The sequence below is a fragment of the Xiphophorus hellerii genome, chromosome 6 (genome assembly GCF_003331165.1).
Source record: "Xiphophorus hellerii strain 12219 chromosome 6, Xiphophorus_hellerii-4.1, whole genome shotgun sequence".
In the NCBI taxonomy this organism is placed as follows: Eukaryota; Metazoa; Chordata; class Actinopteri; order Cyprinodontiformes; family Poeciliidae; genus Xiphophorus; species Xiphophorus hellerii.
The window spans coordinates 23,326,604-23,348,014 of NC_045677.1; the positions used below are offsets into that span (position 1 = coordinate 23,326,604).

Genomic DNA, 21,411 nt, shown 5'->3' on the forward strand with positions numbered 1-21,411 from the left:
CTCTACCTCAAAGGAAAAGATTTTTTTACAGTAACTTAGGATTTATGCAGGTTCCACCACCTCAGATTTAAGACCTTTTTAAGACCGTTCTGAATTAAATTTAAGACCTGTATCAAGACAGAAATTTACTGAAAAAAAATGCATATTTTGCTATGCTCTCTACGTAATTATCCCCCAAAGTGCCAAGCTTTTTTGAACAGAATGCACCTCATATGGTTTGGCAACAGACACGAGCCAATAGCGAAGACGAACTGGCAACGCATTTGCACTAAACAAACGATAGACATAAAAGACTTAGCAAACTAGCTAGCAAGGTTATATTAGCGGCCTGACAGAAAAGTCCTGAGATGAACTAAATAAAAAACTACTAGATTAGATAATCATGCCAAGAAAAATTCTTTATCATGTGACGAATGAATTTGTAGACAATGTATTTTAATCTTTTAATGCTTTTAAGACATTCTAAAGTTTTAGACACTTTAAGGATGTGCAAACACTGACTAGTGCAATACAAAAATTAGCACTGGTTTAGTGGAGAAAAACAATTAGAAAGTATTTTAGTTGCAATGAGTAATGACAGCGTCATCTTTCCAAATAGAACAGTAATTGTAAGCTGAAATTTTAATAATTTTCTTGAATCTAATCTACAATGAAGCACTATTGAAACGTCATGAACTCATTTTGTTTAAGGACAGGGTAGAAAATTAATCTGAGACACTATAGTAGATCAAATTTTCCTCCAACCTGATGAGTTTCCCTTTGCTGGGCCTGTCTGTGCAGGTAGCTGCACACTGTTGTCACCATCTTTAATTAGAACTGATTTTTTTCCACACACACTGCTGACTCAAGCACTCGTCTGGTTGATTTTGGCCTTAAATGCTCCTCTAATGACTGAACACTTGGGAAAGTTTAATGCAGACTCAAATTAATTTAGAATGATTTTACCCATCATTAGCCAAATATCTGGATTGATCTGCTTCGCAAGTAAAGACAGGGACAAATCAATTTTGTTTCATGTTGAGATGATCCTTTTAAGATTGGAAATTGAATAAATTAGGGATGTAGCTAATGATTATTTTAGTTGTCGATTATATTGACAATTAATCGATAAATCTAATTAAAATAAACTGGCATATTCTGCAGATTTTCCATTTAAATATTACAAATACATTAGAAGATGCTAAAAAAACGAATAATCAATTTTCTTATATAAGAAACTGAACATTTTATTGCCTAAAATGCAATAACATAGCATTCCTTTAGTGTACTCTTAATCATTTGTAGCAAAAGATGCTTCTGCATTTAAAACGTCACATGAAAAGCTCAGTGTTTTGTGCTTGACTTATAATTTGTTGATTATTTTTTATTAAACTATTAATAATTGGACAGGAAAAGGTGGTAAATATAAGATTTTTTGGTGATTTTTATTACATATTTTGAACTTGGTGAAGGTAAAACTGCCACTTGACGAGTTTTGGGTATAACAGATAAAGTAGGGTTTGTTTTATCTTTAATGGAAAATTTATATATTTTTGTACAGTTTTGGCTTATTTACCCGTCGTAATATGTTCTTCTTTCTGCAAATTACCTTTATTGGAGTCTGTATACTCCAGTTAATGATTAATTGATTACTAAATTAGGTGATGATTATTTCAATAATCGATTAATCATGAGTAATTTGATTAATCGTTTAACCTCTAGTATAAATGTAAGAGCGTAAGAGAACTTTGCTTGAGCCGGTCATTAGAAATGTTTTTCCTTTTATGTTTTTACAAGGAAATAAAGCAGCAGAAGAAATGAAAATTAAAGTAAAAATGTCCCCTTGATCGAACAGAACCGCAGTAAAGTGTCTTGAACTAACCTGGAAGTCCGTGACCAGGTCTCTTCCGAAGGTGCCGATGGGAGAGTCGCGGGACATGGACGTAACCGTAGACAGGAAGCTGCTGGACTCTGTGAGGTTCGGCATTGGAGACAGATCGTCGGTCCTCTCTCTCAGCCCGTCTCCTACATGGTCCAGCTTCTCCATGAAAATGTGCAGTTCTGTACGGAAAGCCTTCATGCGAGTGTTGATGGTGTCCAGAACTTGAGTATCTGGTTTGGATCCGCCTTCCAGGCTCTCCCCTGTGGTCATCAGCAGCCTGCCTTCGAAGATCAGACTGTCTGTGTCAGTGATCAGACGATCGACGGTCTTCCCCAGCCGGTCGGCCTCTCTTTTCACGTTGGCGAACGACTCCCGCTCCTCCCTTCTGCGATTGGCGAGCTCAACGGCACTCAGGTCGCTGCTATCCAAGGGTTTGATGCTTCCCAACCCTGAGGTGGTTCCCGTTTTCTCAAACAGGTCTTCGGAGTCACTCTCTCCGCCAACTGGACCCTCCCGTTTTGGCTGTAGGAGAAGAAGTCGGCCCATTTCCTCCTCTTCTGCTGCCTCTCGGCGGCCGGCGTCACTCTCCGCGTCGCTGTCTCGAGGGCTCCCGGTGCGAAGGCCAAGGTGCGCAGCCAGGTCGCAGCGCTGGACGTTGGATATGAGGACTCGGTTCTCGTACTGGAGCTTCATCACCTTCCCGCTCAGCTCGTTGATCTGCATCCGCGCCGATTTAAGCTCCTCCATCATCATACCGCCGCCCCCGTTCCCAGATTTAAACAATCCCACCTCACTGCCTTCGTCAGCGCCGGAGGTGCTGCTGGGGCCAAACTTGAAGCGATTGAGTTCAGACGTCAGCTGCCTGTTGTGGTCCTCAATCTCGGAGATGGATCGGCGCAGAAGTTCTGCTTCCTCTTCAACAAACTGGAGATGTCGCCGCAGCTCACCCGCGGACTCCAACGGGTCTCCGCCGTAAGGAGACGAGGGCATGCTGGCGAAGGGTTCCCTCCCAAAGCAATCTCTTTCGTACTGACTGCGAATGTCTTCGTTCTCCGCTCGCAGGCTGCGGTTTTCCACCTCCAGCTCCACAATCTTCCTCCCCAGGATGTTGGCTTCCTCCTCCACCAGCTTCAGGCGCAGTCGGAGCTCGGCCTCTCGAGTCGTATGAGGGCCGCCACCTGTGCACTCTGTCAGGGGAAGGGGACTGTCAATGTCGCCGTAAACTGATTTGTACTTCTGCAACTCCTGTTCAAGTTCATCCTTCTCGCGACCCAGCTTTGCCATCTTCTTCCTCATGAGGCCGGACTCCTCTTTGGCGAACTGGAGCTGGCACCGAAGGTCTGCACTATCCTCCTGCGAATAAAGACGAGGCAGGTCAAGACTGGAGAATGGCAAAGTTGAGATTTTAATTGGCGGAGTGACATTTTGTAGCGCAATCAAATAAGTTTAGTTGCTATATACGTCAAATATGACTTAAAAAGAAATATGACTTTGTAATTTAAAGTCTTGAAATTGGGTCTCTGTCTCTTTAAGAAGCTCCTGTTCTTTCTGAAACTGCACCTTCAGGAAGTCATCATAACATCGCTCCTCTGTTAGCCCTTTAGCAATGTTTTCACCAACGTTTCACTGAGATGTAGCTCATGTAATGAGTTCAGCAGATGCACAGTTCCACAGGGAGTTTGCTAATTGCTGCCGCTAGTCTGAAGGAGTGCTCTGTGAGGCGGAAGCTCAGAGCCTTCAGAAACAGCAACTCTGAATTTTTAGACTTGTTCTTTAGCGCTTTTGATAACTCTCAAAACATTTGGCGCACTTAGCTTCCCCTAAATAACTTTTCCAGATAAATTATAAACCGCTAGTTTTTGTTTTGTAAACTTTTAGCTGAATAAAATTTGACATCTGTCTTGAACTTCTGGTTATCAAGTAGTTTATGTAATGTACGTTTATATTCAATGCACTTATTTAGAAGTTTATGCAGCAGTTCCATTTCCTCTCTCTTCTTTTCCACCAATAACTTTATTTAAAACAAGAAACATACAGGAACAAAATAAAACGGAAAATGGAGAACAAGATATAAACATAAACATGACATATAAGGGCATTATTGAGCATGTAAATTATAATGTTAAAAATAAATACATACTGCAGGATTGTAGACTTTCAAGGGTACAGACATAATCTAAATGAAAGTTAGCGCTCTAGCATCAGCTTCCACTAAAAATCATGTTGATTTTACACTTTAGGATTAGAGGAACTAATATTTAGGATTAGTGGTTGCGGTGCTGAAATAAATCACCTTTTCAATAATATTCTAATTTATTAAATGGGTTAGTTTGTGGAAGATGCTGATACTCTAAAATATCCAATATTTTCTCTTGAAAAATTTTGTTTTTTTTTACTCCCAGATTTCACCTTCAATCACTTTTATAAGGCTGACGATGTATACTGCATAACACAGTCCAAGTAAAAGGGATTTATTTTTACCTGACTCGAGGATTTCTTGTCCTTGAAAGCTTCCCTGCTTCCGCGTCGCCTCAGTGCAGTCTAAAAGAGAGAAAATTAAGTTTTTAAAATGTTCTCCTAGATCATAAATGTTGCTGCAAATTAAAAAAAGATGATCAAGAACACCAACATTGAGACAAAAACCAAGTAAAGAACATTAATGTTTATGATATGATTGGTATTTGATTATATTTGCTACAAGAAGCGTCAGAAATAAGATATAAGCGGGTTAATCTATGCAATAGGTTGTAGATTAAAATAACAGAAATGCATACTGGGAATTATCCCACATAAATACAGACTGAAAACATTTCCTGATAAACACGATGCAGTGAGCTCTGCTGCATGCTTTGCAACACGATGCTGCTTCACACCAACGCGTCCTCTCGCCTTGCATTGTGTGACACTTCCAAAAAACACCAAAGGGGAGGGGAGAAAAGCATCTGCCTGCCCAGCGTGGAAATCTGTCCTGCAGCTAATACTGCAGTGCACATCGCATGCAAAGCCGGGATAAAAACCAAAAAACAAAAACAAGGCAGCCTTCTGCACGCCGGCTTAGCCTCACCAACTGATCAAATCATTCAGATTTTGTCTTACATCATCATATGACAAACGGGGGGAGAAGATGGAGGAGAAGTCAGGAAGAAGAAACCCCAGCTATAAATGGAGCTGCTGCCAGAGACAGATTGCTGCTCGGACGGTTATTTAAAGTCTGACGATCAGCAGAGCTTCCTTCTAGGAACCATAACTGGCTGTTAAACTGTCATGGAGCATCGTTCAGGAATACCTACTACTTACTTATGATATGAAAAAAGTCATTTAAGTGTCAGATTTTCTCAGAAATCCTTTGAGTCAGTTTTTAGAATAGTTGGGTTTTTATGTGTCGTGTCCAGACGACTTTATACCTATAAGGAGGAAATAAAACCTTTAAGGCTGCGATCACACTGCAGTCCTAAGTGGCCCAATTCTATATATGCCTTTATGCGACCTGAATCTGATCTTTTTATGACAGTCGGATTTTAACACAGGTCAGATTTTGTTTTTTTTTTGTCGAATGCGACCCAGGCCACTTGGATATCCGATACGTATCTGATCTTTTCGAAAGTGACCTGAATCCTAACGGCCAGGTCCAGGTGACAAACGTCACGATGTTTATCAAGTCGTGATAAAGTCCCGCAAAAAAAAAACCCAACAATCATGGCAGACAATAATGAGGATTAAGTTGTTACTGTGCTGCTCCGGTCGGACAACAACTTCAAAATCGTAAGCTACGCTCCAGCATCCATATTTACTTCCACAAACACTTAGCACTTCTTCTTCTTTTAATGGCGGTTGACACGCTCAGTGTTTTGTGTGACGTTATTGCGCCCTCTACTGCGCATGCAGGACACTTTCAGGTCGTTTGCCGTTCACACATACTGTACAAGCGGTATGTACTTGGATGGGTGAACGACCATGCCAAAAAAAATCCGATTTGACCAAAAATAGGAATTGGGTCACTTTGGGCTGCAGTGTGAACGAAGCCTTAGTGAAATTGGAAAAATCCAATTTTATTTAGATGTAAATAATTAAACATTCAGAGTAGTGAAAGTTATGTATTATGTCAAAGTATATTGAAATTAAGGTTTCACAGAGATGAAGTAGTTTATACTACTTCAGGATTAAAGGACTAATGTCTCAGCCAGATCTAGAGAAACTAATTCATGCGTTCATCTTCAGTCGCATTGATTACTGCAACAGCGTCTTCACAGGTCTGTCCAACAAATCAATCAAACAGCTGCAGCTGATCCAGAATGCTGCTGCTCGCGTTCTCACTAAAACCAGGAAGATAGAGCACATAACACCAGTTTTAAAGTCCCTCCACTGGCTCCCTGTAGCTCAAAGAATAGACTTTAACATACTGTTGTTAGTTTACAAATCACTGAACGGCTTAGCACCACAATACATTAAAGATCTGCTGTTGTTGTATCAACCTTCCAGACCTCTCAGGTCTTCTGGCTCTGGTCTGCTCTGCATCCCCAGAACCAGAACCAAACGAGGAGAAGCAGCATTTAGCTTCTATGCACCACAAATTTGGAACAAACTTCCAGAAAACTCTAAAACAGCTGAAACACTGACTTCCTTTAAATCTAGACTAAAAACCCACCTGTTTAGGATTGTATTTAAAACATAATCAATTACAAATTTAATGATGGAACTTTACTTAATGTCATGGTTTGATTGTTGATTGTATGTTGAAATTGCACAAAAATCCGTGAGGGACGACGGAGTCCCAGAGCGAAGTTCCGTGAAAGACGTGTACGGAGCCTCCTGCCAGAAGCCCATTAAAATGCTGTCTACATCGTTTTAAACTGTGTGATTGTGAGCGTGAGTGGGAATAAAAATAGCAATAGGTATTTTGTTCCATATAACACATTAGGAGTGTAACCGGTAAACCTTCTATGGATGCAAACTCGACTAAAAACCCACCTGTTGAGAATTGTATTTGAAACGTAATCAATTACAAATTTATTGATGGAACTTGACTTAATGCTGTGTTTTGATTGTTGATTCTATATTGCATTGTGTTTCTGTGTTTGATATGATGTAAAGCACTTTGAAATGCCTTGCTGCTGAAATGTGCTATACAAATAAAATTTGATTGATTGATTGATTGATACAATCAATCAATATTAAATATTTATTTGAATTAGGCTGTATAGAATTGGCTAATGGGGTTGGTTTTGTCTAATCTCAAAATGCATTTTAAAGGCTGAATAAATAAGATGAAACTAATTTAACTTCTCCTTAATGCTTTTAAATAAAATAAAAATGTCCTAGTTGCTTTTTTAAATATTGTTCTGTATTTATAAAAGTCTTCCCTGCCATCCGAAATGGGCCAGAGTGAATCATTCATGGCCAAATGGATGGAAAACATGAGGAATAAAACCCATTTTATCCACAGCAGCCTGTGACTCACTTCCTGTTTCCTAAATATGGACTGAACTCCATTCCGTCACTTTTCCTCTAAAAGATTGGTTCTTTTTCTAGAACTTTGTCCATTTTTTTTTTGGGGTTGAGGCGTGGCATGATAAACGACAACACTGCAAAAACACAACATCTGAAGTTTTTTCATTTAGTTTCTAGTACAAATATCTTAGTAAACTTGAAATACAACAAAGCTAACTTACAAGTCACTTTTCAGCAGCTTGTTGTGAGTCAATAATTCCTAAATATTGGTGAAAAAGTTCTAGTTCCACTGACAAATATATTCACTTATAACAAGATATTTTACTCATCTTATAAGTGAAACAATTGACAAAAAAACTAGACCAAGATTTTGTGTTTTTGTAGTGAATGATTCCTTCTCTTTGCAGCTGGAACAATGTTTGCTCCTATTTCCATCCATCCATCCATCCATCCATCCAACCAACCAACCAACCAACCACTCATCCATACATCCAACCATTCCTTTGTTCATCCATCAATCCATCCACCCAACCACTCATCCATACATCCAACCATTCCTTTGTTCATCCATCAATCCATCCACCCATCCATCCATCCATCCATCCATCCATCCATCCATCCACCCACCCATCCATCCATCCATCCATCCATCCAACTAACCACTCATCCATACATCCAACCATCCCTTTGTTCATCCATCAATCCATCCATCCACCCATCCATCCACCCATCCATCCATCCATCCACCCACCCACCCATCCATCCATCCATCCATCCATCCATCCATCCATCCATCCATCCAACCAACCACTCATCCATACATCCAACCATTCCTTTGTTCATCCATCCATCCATCCATTTCTTTTTGTCTGAATGTCTCCGACCAGCAGAGGACAATCACTCTAAATAAGTTGCAAAATAACAACACAGCAGTGACTTTTACTTATGTTGGTACTTAGCATTAATTAACTGCTCTCCACCGTAATTAGCAGAGCCTCACAGACCAGTCTGTGTGTCTGTGTGTGTGTGTGGGTGTGTTTGTGTCAGGGTGTCTGTGTGTGTGTTGGCGTGTGGGTGTGTGTGTGTGGGGGTGTGTTGGCGTGTGTGTGTGCATATGGGTGTGTTTGCCTCTGCTCGATTAGCTTAAACACAAATCACTGAAGCCAGAAATGATGCTGCAGATGCGGCTGAAAACAGACGTTCCCACCATGAAAATGAGGAACTCTGTGTCACTCGGACCCGCCTTGAAGCTGGATGACATCACCCAATGACATCACCAGAAAAATATTTTAAAAATCCCCTCTGTGGAAAACATTTTGGGAGGAGTGAAAGACATTTCAGCTGCATCTGTACTCATCAGCTTGGCCTATTTATGATTTTCCTCAAAGAAGGAAGTTGCGCCTGTTAGACGGGGATTAAACGGGAGCGGAGATGTAAGGGGGTAAGTGGGCGGGATTAAAGGGGATTGTGGGTATAAAAGGCGCTGGGGCGGCCGTCAGATGCAGATAAAGCCCGACGGAGGATTCTGGCTCCACAGAACAAACGAGTCTCAGAGAGATAAGTCGCTCTGAAATGTTTAGAGGCAGATTATATTAGTGAGATCTGCATGAATGAGAGCTCAATCTGGCCTGTAATCCCTTTGAATAAATTAATTAATACAACACAGCCCTGACTGAACACATTTAGGAGCCAAAAGGCCTCCCCTTTTGTTGCTTGATTTAATTTTTTGGGCCAATCCAAGGACACACAGTGGAGCTACAGCTGCATCGAGATGGGTTATTTTTACACGGACGATCAATCTCTGGCTTGCAGCACCTGCAGTAGTCTAAATATATTTTATCTGGACGGCATCCATCCTACAAACACACACGGAAACTCAATTTACAGCTGAAAATGGAGCAAAATTATAACAAAACCATTAAAAACTTTGTTTATTCCAGCAATTCCACTGAAACTCATAGTAAATACCTCAGTTCCACAATAATGTAAATTTTGAAGCCATTATTTCTGGGAAATTTGATTATGAAATGAAATATTTAACTGTTGCATTAACAAAACGTTGGCTGTTCATACGGAGTAATATCTCAATATATTGATGGACAATTTAGTGGAAGGAAAAAGTCTGGTTGAAAACACTGGAATAAATGAGAAAAATACAATTCAATTCAACAAGTGAAACTCCTGTTAAATATCTCCCTCACAAGATGATATAATGTATTTGAAGCTATTATTTCTGTAAATTGTGATGATCATAACTATTACATTAGCACAATAAATGATCATTTTAAAAGGAGCTGGCCATTCACAGAAAGCTATATCCAAGCATACTGATTGATAGTTGAGTGGAAGGAAAAAGTCTGGTTGAAACCTGTCCTTCAGTCAACTTAAAGATAAACATATTTTTCAAACATTGGAACAAACTGGAAAATATGTCAAACAATAAATGCTGGATAATCAAAAGCAAGAAATATGTTTTAGGAAGTCTTTGTAAGCCAAACTGCCCGTAAAAATAAATCATTAGAATGGAAATTATCAAGTGGCCGGAACCCCCGCGGTGGCCAATAGGCCGGAGCGGCGCTTGCTGCGAGGGCCGCCCGAGGCTGCTTGCAGCTTTAATTTCAGTTTATCATGCGATTAATTGATTAATTACTTAATTAACATGTGTTTATATTATCAGTCATTATGAGTTTCTCTAAATCCGTTGCCTAATCAGGAAGTCGTGGCGACAGAAACTTCTGAGGAAGAATCCAGAAAGCATCGTAAGCCGGGCGAAGCGTCTCTATCGCCTCACATTAATGGCCGCCCAGAGACACATTTCCAATGAATTTTGACTTCTTGCTGTCAGACTCAGCTAACAGAGAAAATTAACGCCACAGCAGTGAGGAAATTTACTTTGTTTTGTCTCCATTGAATCAGAAATGGGTTTTTTTACCCCTCCAGGGGGTCTTTTGTGGGCTCTAGTGTCCCTTATATGAAAGTAGGCTGACAGGAAGGGGGGAAGGAGAGGGGAGAAGACAAATATCATCTGGTCCAGGAGTCGAACCAGCGACGGCTGCGTCGAGGACTCAAGGCCTCATGGGTCGCGCTATCCCCTACGTCACCACGGCACGCCCCTACCAGAAATGGTTTTAAAGTAATTATTGAAATGACTCTTTCTGGCTTTTCACTTCAGTGAAGTGTGCTGATAACAATGAATGATGATTTTTTTTTTATAGCCAGTATGAATTATTTAGTTTACAATTGGTACTTAAATGCAGCATCACTGAAAGCTCTGAAAAACTGCAAATATCTACTAGCTTACTAAAGAATGGCAAAATGTATCGATTGGGACAAGCAGGAGATAAGAAATGTAGATTTCTGCAATACAAGGTTAGGGAAATCCACATTATTTTTTGACATGAAACAACTTAATGATAAATAAGCTGTTTGTTTCCAGCATGCGTTGTGAATCAACGCATGCTGGATTCTCGCTGGATGCATGTAGAACCTATAGATCCAGGAAACACCGAATTCCCATTAGGACTGAACCTCGTTGCTATGGTGACCTTTGCCAGGATGCACAGGTTGTACATCATTCTGTACAGCAGAATGAAAACAACTCCCTCACTGCTCCTCTCCGCTAAGCCGACTCTGACCTCTGAGAGCAGACGTGGAGCATCAGTGAAAAAGACAAGGGAGCCTTTCATGGAGGAATGTTGCTCACGCTTTAAAGATCTTCCCAAACAACCCAGGAAGCTGATGGCAGAGGACACGCTGCCACGCAGCCAACTGGCATCAAGGGAGCAGTGAAGAGGCACTTCATGACATGTCAGATTAATAAAACAGATACAAACAGGACGGAGGTAGTCATAAGATTTCCAAGTTCAAGTAAAGTCTCAAACGACTAGACTGATGCATAAACTCCATGGGGAAGTAGAGCGAACCTCCGACAAAGAGTGTTATGATGGTAGGTAGTGGAATACAATGCATTATCCGAGACATTTTCTGGGTCATTTTTGCCTTATGAGCCAACACCGAGGCAGAAAAATTCTCCAATGAGTCCTACATCAGGTCTGCAAACTTATTAGCAGGAAACAACAACAAAAAAATCAACAATAAAGTTCAAGAGGAAAAATTGTGAGGGATACAAAGTATCGTTGGATGTGAGTGTGAACGCTGTGTCGGACACATTTAGAATGTACAAAACAGGTGAGTAATGACTTAAATAATACCGGCTTGTGAAAATCTGTCTTCAGGAAAATGCTTAAAAATAAACATTAGCATAAAAAACTGCTTAAATGTAAATACCGCAGTTACTGCAGCACATGTTTTTATGCTGCCATAGAGCTACCATTGGAATTTACACACAAAAAATCAAGCTACTACATTCACTTATTGATCTTTGATTTGACTATCAATAAGTGTCATTATGACAAAAAATGGGATGTTTACAACCAGTTACCTTTGTGAGACGAACATGTGGTAGTTGCTGCAGATCACAGTTTCTTAAACTTAATCTCACAAGTACGTATATATTAGCTTTAAAAAGTACAGAGATTTGTTGATTTTGCGTGAAATTCCACGATAATTTGACGAGGAACTAATTGATGTAATTTGGAAGAAAGAAAGTAAAAACTACTTTGAATTGATTGATAAAATAATATTTAAGCACACTGTTATCCTGACCGTTCTATTTATGTGTCCCTTTAGAGTCCGTAGAGCCACATGAAAAAGCTATGATGGGCCGGATTTGGCCTGTGAACCTTGGGTTTGACAATTGCTTTAAAGGGTTGAAGGGCTTTTCTTTTCATTTTATTGAGAAGATTTGAAAGATTATTATAAAGTAACATGGGACAAATTTGGATTCAAGTACAAGTTACTGGTTTTTTTTAGGCTGCCTCAAAAAAATAATAATTTGAATTAAAATTACTTACACCAACATTTCATTTTTGAATTTAAAATTTTTAGTCACTACAACCTCTTTTTCTATGCAAATGGCATCCTGAGATTTTATCAATATTAGAAATATAGGGCCTGATCAGTTATTTACATAAATTGTTGCCATTTTTGGTCTCTTTTTGGACTGGGCTTTTTTCACCCTGATCTGCAGATTAGACTCAAGTACCAAAACTTGAGTCTGAGTCAAGCCTAAAGCTTTTAAAATGGAAGTCAAATCTTTATTTTTGTGACAAAAGTGACCAATTCCATGTCTCTGATTTGAGTCTCTATGTCACATAAACCTCATTTTAAGTAAAACATAGCAGGTAAAGTTGTAAGCTAACAAAGAATAAAGCTACCTTTTCCTCAGTCAGTGTTTTTATGCAAGAGAGTGTTTTGTTTGCATAAGTTACTGGCATGCTGGTAAACTGGTTATGGCATACTCAGAGTGTAGTGCTGACTCTGCAGATCCCACGGTGGGGAGAAAATTAGATGAGAGACGAGGGGAAGGCTTACACTTCAGTGAGCACTTCTGTAAGCTGCTTTAGCTTCTTTGAAATGTATAATTACAATCAGGTCCGCTTCAGGGTCCCATGATGACACGCAAACCGGCCACAACCATTTTTATTCTAAATAAACCCCTGACGGAAGCATAAAGGAGGAAAAAGGTTCAAATACAGATAAGGAAGAGAAACCTGGGAGCCACAAGGAGTTGTATAATTACAGGAACCATATTATAAGAAATGGAAAGCAGGAAACTTAAATTAAAAGCAGTAGAGATTTCTTTTTAACAATAGCAGAGTAACAGATAAAAACCAGCTAGTGGAAGAAAGTCAGAAGTTTACATGCTACTAGAGCTGAAACGATTAATCAGATTAATCATCTTATGAGCCAACACTGAGGCAGAAAAATTCTCCAATGAGTCCTACATCAGGTCTGCAAGGCTATTAGCAGGAAACAACAAAAAAATCAACGACAAAGTTCAAGAAGAAAAATTATTAAAATAATCATTAAATAATTTAGTAATTGATTAATTGATTGGTGAATGAACAACAAATTCAGGCCACTAATTACACTGTATTTGTCATAAGGTGGTGGATGAGGCAGACGCTTGAGACCCAGGTAAGATGTATGATGACAGTTTAATGGTGAAAGTGCAAGATCCAAAACACCAGGCAGCACGACTGAGCGGAAGCCAGGGCTCAACGCCGGTAGCAACTGGTTATTAGAATGGACAGCAAACAAAACGGTGCATACGACACGCACAAACGACTGCAAGACAAGGACCCGACGAGGACGCAGACACACAGGTGGCATTAAATACACAGAGGGTAATCACAGAAACGAGACACACCTGGGAATGATCAAGGGGAGACAGGACGGCACAGAGACTCAGGGACACAGAAAACTCGAAATAAATACACAGAAAAACACAGATCACGACAGTATTGATGTTAAGCAGAAATGTCTGAGTTGCTCACATGTTGATGTTAGAAGTATTTTATAGCTGAAGATGATCAAGCTGTACTAAAGAAATGAATTTTAGGCAGCAATATGTTTATTTTCTTATTTAAAAACAGAATTAAAATATTTGTTTGAATTTTCTTATGTATTATTAATATTGTATAAAATATATATTTATATTGTATAAAGTGCTTAAGTGAAAAATTTGCAGAACGAGGCAATAGTTTTTATTAATCAAATTACTCTGTCAGAATAACAGAATAATGGAGTACTAAAATAACTATTAGCTTTAGCGCTAACTGACAATGATGCTTCATGATTTCATTCATGCAGGTCATGACAGGGTGAAAAAAGCATAAACAAAGGCTCAAATGCATACATCTACTTCCACTACTCCAGTTCAGTGTATTTATGGCGTAAATTCACAACAAATGTTGCCTCAAGCCGCTTTATGAAAAATCATTTCAATTCAGTCCTGAAATATCAACCAATGTTTGATTAAGTCAACAATCAAACATTTGTCTTTTTCATAGAGCGGTAAAACCAGGTGACCAAATGTGCTGAGTTCCGCTGTGGTTGTTAGGTAACGGGTTTGGGCTCGGCTGGGGTTGCTGGGTAACGGTGAAGCGTCCACCGTTTGCGACTTAAACGGAGTGATTTTAGTAATAAATCATTTTCTAGACTTCAAAAAACATTAACTTATTGCCATAAAACAACTAGCTGGATTTTTTTTAAAGCGTTTAGACTGTTTTTAGAAGAAGTAGAAACCCAAATGGAAGTACAAAAATGTGCAAAAAGTGAATTTTGAATTACAGTTCCCCTTTAGAAATCCCCCAAACCTTTAAATTTCTGACCTGAAGATCAAAACTGTTGGGGTTTGCGATATGGATTTAGATCAGAATATGATTTAGATTTATGGTTTTATTGTGATAACGAGAAAGACTATGATAAAAACAACAATTTATTACTTATATTTTAACTAGCTGTATGGCTATTCCCATGTGAATCACGCTTCTGGACTGCAGTTACTTAAACAATTAAGTTTTATTTAATTAAACTGCACACTGTAACTGCATTTAATCCTATTTTCAACGTTACTGATATTCATTGAACAAACAATTGGAGAAAATTGTAAAAATAACTCTTCTGATAATACTGTCAGTTTTGTTTTTTATTTAACATCATTAACTGGAATCTATCAAAGCAAAAACAAATCAAATTTCTCATCACAATAAATGATAAACGATACAACACTGGAAACATGTTTCCCATCAAACAAGAGAATACCAATAGAAACTGCTTCAGCTTGCAGCACAAAGCTTCTATTTAACAGCGTTTTTAACTCTCAGCTATAAGCTCCAAGTTACTGTCTCACTTAACATATTATTGATTTATCTTCAGTAAGGAAATTCTCCCTCTGCCTCTTGTCGTGACGCGCTGCAACGCTGAACAACCACACCGTAAAGCGGCGGCGTGTTAATTAAACGCAAACACTCCTGAGCAGACAGTAACGAACCGTCGCAGACGTCCCTCTTGGCTCGCAGTCCGAAACTGTAGCCGCTTGGTTACTCTGCGACCGGCAATTAAGGCAGCAAAACTTTTCGCGGTAATTAATGACGGGCGCCCATCACCTGTTGCCGTGGTAACAGACGGTTTAAAACACCCAAATCTGAAGAAGAAAAGAAAACCTAACCTGAAAACAGCAGAAATGAGGTTTATTTTACTCAGATAGTTGATTTATTTAGTTGAACCGTTGCTGGGTTTATGTTTTCAGCTTTTTAAATGAACTCCACCTTGTTCTGTTTGAACCGTTTGAGTCGCTGCGGGTCTGACAACAAGCCCTGATGAGTCCAGAAGTGGCAGCTACGCCTCGAGGTTTTGGGGGTCTGACGAGGACAGTGCGAGGCCGGAGTAGAAAACTGGTAGAAAAAGGTCATCAGGACAAGATGGAGGGGAAAAAACATCAGCAAACAAGAACGTGACTAACGCCAGATCCAAACAGCTCTTGTACTAATACAAAAGTATTCAATTCAAAATACTTTATCCATCCATTTTCTGTTCACCCTTGTCCCTAATAGGGTGGGGTTGATGGTGCCTCTCCAGCTACGTTCCGGGCGAGAGGCGGGTTCACCCAGGACAGGTCGCCAGTAATTAGCAATTAGGTCGCCACACACACGTAGGGAGAATATAGAGAGACCAATTTACAGTCATGTTTTTGGACTGTGGGAGGAAGCCAGAGAACCCGGAGAGAACCCAACATGCACAGGGAGAACATGCAAACTCCATGCAGAAAGACCCCGGGCCGGGAATCGAACCCAGGACCTTCTTGCTGCAAGGCAACAGTGCTACCAACTGCGCCACTGTGCAGCCTTACTTTATATATCCCAAAGGGAAATTAAATGTTGTCATTAAATGTTTGTTGTCATCAAATCATCCAAGTATTTTAATACATTTTTACTTCTACGCATTCCTTTCAACATTAATTATTGCATTACTGTAACTTTACTTGTAATTTAGAACGTTAAGTAAACTTTGAAAGTACAAAAAAAAGTATCTAAAGGGGCAGTGTTGTGTTTTCCAACCACATAGTCAAGTAACTATGTTACCTTCAGTTGCTAAAAAAAAAAATGCTGTTAATTATATCAAATATGACTTAAAAGACTTCCTTGAAAGTGGGCCTCTGTCTGTTTAAGAAAATCCTGCTCTTTATGAAACTCCGCCTTCAGGAAGTCATCCGAACATTACTCCTCTGTTAACCCTTTAACGATGTTTTTATCAGCGTTATACAGAGAAGTAGCTCGTAAAATGAGCTCAGCCAGATGTGCAGTTCCTCCAGATGTTTGCTAATTGATGCTGGCTAGTCTGAAGGAGCTGCTCTGTGAGGCAGAAGCTCGGAAACTGCATCTCTAAGGAGGAGCTGCGTCTTGAAGGCGGAGCTAGGTTCACCCAGGCGTTTTGCACAGCTGAATGGTTGCCATGGAGACTAAAGGATTTCTCAAATATAAGAACGAATTAAAGCAACACGCCATTGATGAGGGAATAACATTATAACACAATGTAAAGCTCAAAAAAGTCAACTTTACATGATACCGCCCCTTTAAAGAGTTACTGTTGATGGTGAGGATCTCCAGTAGCAGTCAGTCTTGCAATGAATCTGAAGATGCCTCTGACTGAACACTGTTGATGTGACAATCTCATGACATGCTACTACTTTTTTAATCAATGATAAGGAATTATTTAGATAAAACAAGCTCCTATATCTCACTGAAAAGTTACTTGTAAGTTAGTTTTGTCTTATTTCAAGTGTACTAAGATATTTTTACTAGACAAATACTTGGTAATATTTTCTGTTTTTGCAGTGCTGTTGTCCTTATTTGTATATTTTAAAGCATTTAATTTTAAAATGTATAAATGAATAACAACGATGAGAAAACACGGCACATTACTGCTTAAAGATGCAGGTAGGCAGATTATTTCTTTCCACTTTAGAGCCGGGCAGGTGTGAAAGGTCAGCTCCCAGGTGAGACTATGAGTAAACGAGCTGCAGGACGGCGAGCTTTCCTCAGCTTTTGTCTCTCATCCTACGAGGGACCAAAGGGACGAATGGTCCCTCGTGTGAAAGGCATCGACTCGGCGTCTCAGTCTGGAGGTCACATCAAACTCTGAAAAACTGGGCTCTGAAACCGGCTGAGGCTCTGAGCAACGCTATAAAAAATAAAAAATACGACGTGTTTTTTATTTGAGCAACACCAGCAGCTATAAATGTCGCTGCAACTCAGACGGGCCAAGAGGAGGGAAGAGCTGCTGTGTTTTCTGCCCGACTCAACAAGCCGCCAGGCATTCTGGGACGGCAGCGTTTGCAGCCAGCGAACGGCGGCCATAAAGGAGAGGCGGATGTGACTTATAGTAAGACATTTTTCCCATAAGTGAAAAAAACTTGCCAATGAAACTAGCATTCTTTCACCAATATTAAGGAATTATTCACTTAAGACAAGTTTCTGTATCTTGCTGAAAAGTTACTTGTAAGTTAGTTTTGTCTTTTTCAAGTGTAATAAGATATTTTCACTAAGAACTAGAAAAAAATATGTGGTAAGATTTTGTGCTTTTGCAGTGTTTGAGAAACTGGACAGCTTTTAAGCCCCAACAGAGGATGCTGGTTTGCTAGGTATCCAAGCTGCTGCTCCTGATGTTTTCCTCATGAATGGACAAACTACTGATTTAAAGTTTTTGTTGTGAGGTTTTGAGTTTCAAGAAATCTGGAATTTTGAAGCAGAATTTTAAAAAGAAAATTAATGTTTCTCCTGTAAAAAATCAAAAAAGTAAAATAAAATAACCCCCTCCCCAACATTTCCAAGATGGTTTCTGTGGTGTAATTAAATCAGAAGTTTATTATCATCTGTTGTTTTTTATGATAATTACCAGCAGCTCAGAGAAGTGAGACTCGGATAAATAAAACTTTATTAACTTGGGATCATAAACTTGTATCTGGGTCTTTCCATCCGAGCTGCCCCGATGTTTTCTGGTTCAGACAATGGGGCATTATTCTCATCTCTGACAGGAGCTCTGAAAAACGAGAGGCCATGAGTCTCCATCTGTCTGCTAATGAGGTTAGCATTTTACAGTGGCCTCGCGGTTCACAATAGGAGGGAGGGGTTCCCTCTTCTGCACACTTGGATGAAAAAAACGTCCCAAAGGGAGAGGAAAGTAAAATTTTAAATGTTTTATCAGCAAAGATTGTGGAGCTGCAGTGAAGCTTAACTACATCTAAACCCTGATGGACTCTGCAACAGTGTGTCTAAGAGCAACAGCTACTGGGTACAGTCACAGTTTCTGAAGATGTCCAGATTTATATTGCAGATTTTTGGACCTAAATGTGTGTGTCTCTGTCTAACACACCTGAATGTTTCATTCTAACATGTTTGTTTTTCAGTCAGTGGGTAGAGAATCCAGAAATTTACTAAAAAGTAGAAAGTACAGCGTAGCAAAAGCTCTTTTTTTTTCAGAAAAGATACTCAAGTAAATCTAATTAAGTAAATGTAACTAATTACTACCCATCATCCATTTTAGATGTGGACCTGACATCTTTTCTCCTTCATCGACTCTTAGCGAGAACCACTAAACTTTCCCGACTATATTTCCTTCGATGCGACGTTCCCCTCTATTTTATCGAAGGCTCTATTTTCCCGACAGCCTGTTTCTTTCCTTCTGCTTGAAGCGGAGGTGAGGAACGCTGTGAATCCGTCAGAATTACCGCCTGCCAAGCTGCTGTCAACCTCCCTAAATATAACCGCTGAAACCATTCGCCACGCTGAGGAGAAGCTTCCACAACACCGGCTTCTGGGCGAAACATTCTGATGTTTTGAGGTTAAAGCCCGTGCGCTGCCAGACGACGAGGCGTCTGTCGCTGCCACTGATACGGCGGCGGTTTGCAAACTGAAAGAGGTTTCGGTATTTTTAATTTTTCCTGCATATCAAACATTTGCACTCCAGATAATCTACTGGGATTCTCTTGCAGCTTCAAAGAAATGGAACTGGATTATTTAGCGTAAAATACTCAAACACAAAAACGCCTTGTAGAAGGGAAATATATCTGAATATCCATCTGTCATGGATCTGATTTCTGTTCTACATGGAAAATAAACCCTTTGAATTCTGTTGATTTGTTTTTTGCTTCTTATGATTTAATGGGTAAAAATAACTTACAGCTAGAAAACAAAGCCACTGAAAGTGGTTTCCTGTTGTTTTCTTAAAATGGAGAAGTATTATGTAAAAATCTACTTTTTTTAGCTTTACGTTATGTTATATTGTTATTTTATTCACTCAGCTCCTCCAGACTAGCGGCAGCAGCAATTAACAAACACCTGGTGGAACTGTGAGTCTGCTGAACTTATAATACAAACTACTTCTCAGGCCAACATTAAGAATTTATGTAAATGGCATAATGGAGGGGCATTGTTGCGATGATGAGCCGAATGCTAATAGTAGGAGCTTCTTAAAGAGACAGAGGCCCAATTTCAATATGTCAAATTGCAAAATGAAATCTCTTTTAAGTCATGTTTGATATTTATATATGCCATTTTTATGACAACTGAAGGTAAAAATACTTACTTAATTGTGCTACTGTTTATCTAAATTTACTCATCATTTGCAATTTTCAGCAAACATCTCAATTATCTACAAGTCCAACCAATCACTTTAATGTTTTCTATATTTCCTCTTTCCATGACCAATCACTGCAACTTGGTCCGTATTATGTTCTGGAGCGCAGCAGCTGCGGTCATTTCTCCGCTGATTTGCAGCGATACTCAGCAAAAGAGAACCTTGAGGTTCTGGTTTTGATGGACTAAATAATCCCAGATATTTTATTTTGTCTTATAAATAAATTTTGCTGGCCCAGTCATAATGATAAAGACTCAGATCATGAACTTTATTATTTTTTAAATTCAAACGAAAAATAAAACTCACATCACACCAAGCTAATGCTATGTAGTTCTGCTGTTTTATACTGTCGGCACAAACCTGCAGCTCAGACCAGCTTCTCTGCTTTTCTCTTCTTTATTGCTGTCTGTTCTTCAGAGAAACGAGCTGCTAGCAGCGCTGCTAAGTCTCGGTCATTCTGTTACAAAACTTAACGATCGTGTTCCTGTCGCTCCCGGTGACTAAACTCATAACTACAGCTCTCTGAAAGCAGACGGCGAGTCCGTAAACAAGTTTTACTAGATATTGTATTATAACCCAAAAGAGAGATGTAACTTCTATCATAAATGTAGATTAGCAAAAAAAAAACCCTACAAATTACAATGAAATACTGCTACTTTCGCTGGGCGTTGGAAGTAAAACCCATAATCGTTTCCCCAGTAAGCCTCCCAGTAATAAGGTGGATAACCATCACTGCTCCCAAAAAACTCAATAATGCTACCATCCCTAGTAGCATTAGAGTTTTATTTATTTTACATAACATTTCTGTTGGTATTTGCAGTTTTCATTTTCATACATTGTACAATCCTGTCTTATTTTGAAGGCTATGTGGTGCAATTTCATCTTTTTTGTAAGCTAACTTACAAAACGTTAGCTTAGCTAGCTGTAGTGGCATTGTTTCCTCAGTGTCTGAGCCAAATAAAGGAGAAAACATTTGTTACTGACAAACTGCTGCATCCTAGGTGCACTAAAAAGCATTGAAGCAGGTCCTTCCTCTATTTTTTTTAATTATTCAACTCAGATGCACAGAAATGAGGAATCATTATTGACAATTGTACATTATTTTATGCTATAATCTTGCCTTTACTGTATAGTATTTTACTCTGAAGTTTGTTTTTCTATACATTTTAATACTTTTATATTTGTGTGAACGTACATGTCCTGCCCTTCATCTTTATCCTGTACTAAAAATGAAGTACATCACTATTTCAGTCTCAGGTTTGTAGTTTGTTTTGCACTTATGGCTGAGTTTGACAAAGAAAACATAAAATCATCACTATTTATTAACTGAGTTATAAATAAATGATGCATATCACTAAAAATAAAAGTATTTTTCTTAATTCTGCTGCTGTTAGCCAAAAAGCCACATCAAATTTATATTTTCCATCATTGATCTGATGTAGATGATGCTTGAATTAACAGAAAATACAAGCAGAACCTTAAGATCTCTGAAGATCAAAACAAATAATCTTTTGATGCTGTTTTGAAAAGCCTTGATTTGTCTGAAGACGTTTTAAGAGGCA

At 39.2% G+C, this 21,411-nt stretch overlaps 1 protein-coding gene across 4 annotated transcripts in view; it reads right to left on the reverse strand.

The window, feature by feature from the left end:
* mtcl1 (microtubule crosslinking factor 1) overlaps positions 1-21,411 on the reverse strand; it is an 87,095-nt gene that overhangs the window by 50,609 nt on the left and 15,075 nt on the right. For all 4 annotated transcript variants that reach the window (XM_032566343.1, XM_032566342.1, XM_032566344.1 and 1 more), the window contains exons 4-5: positions 4,343-4,402; positions 1,862-3,214 (exon numbers count right to left, since the gene is read on the reverse strand). In XM_032566343.1, coding sequence (XP_032422234.1) covers positions 1,862-3,214; positions 4,343-4,402 — 1,413 coding nt within the window. The remainder of the gene's footprint in view (positions 1-1,861; positions 3,215-4,342; positions 4,403-21,411) is intronic.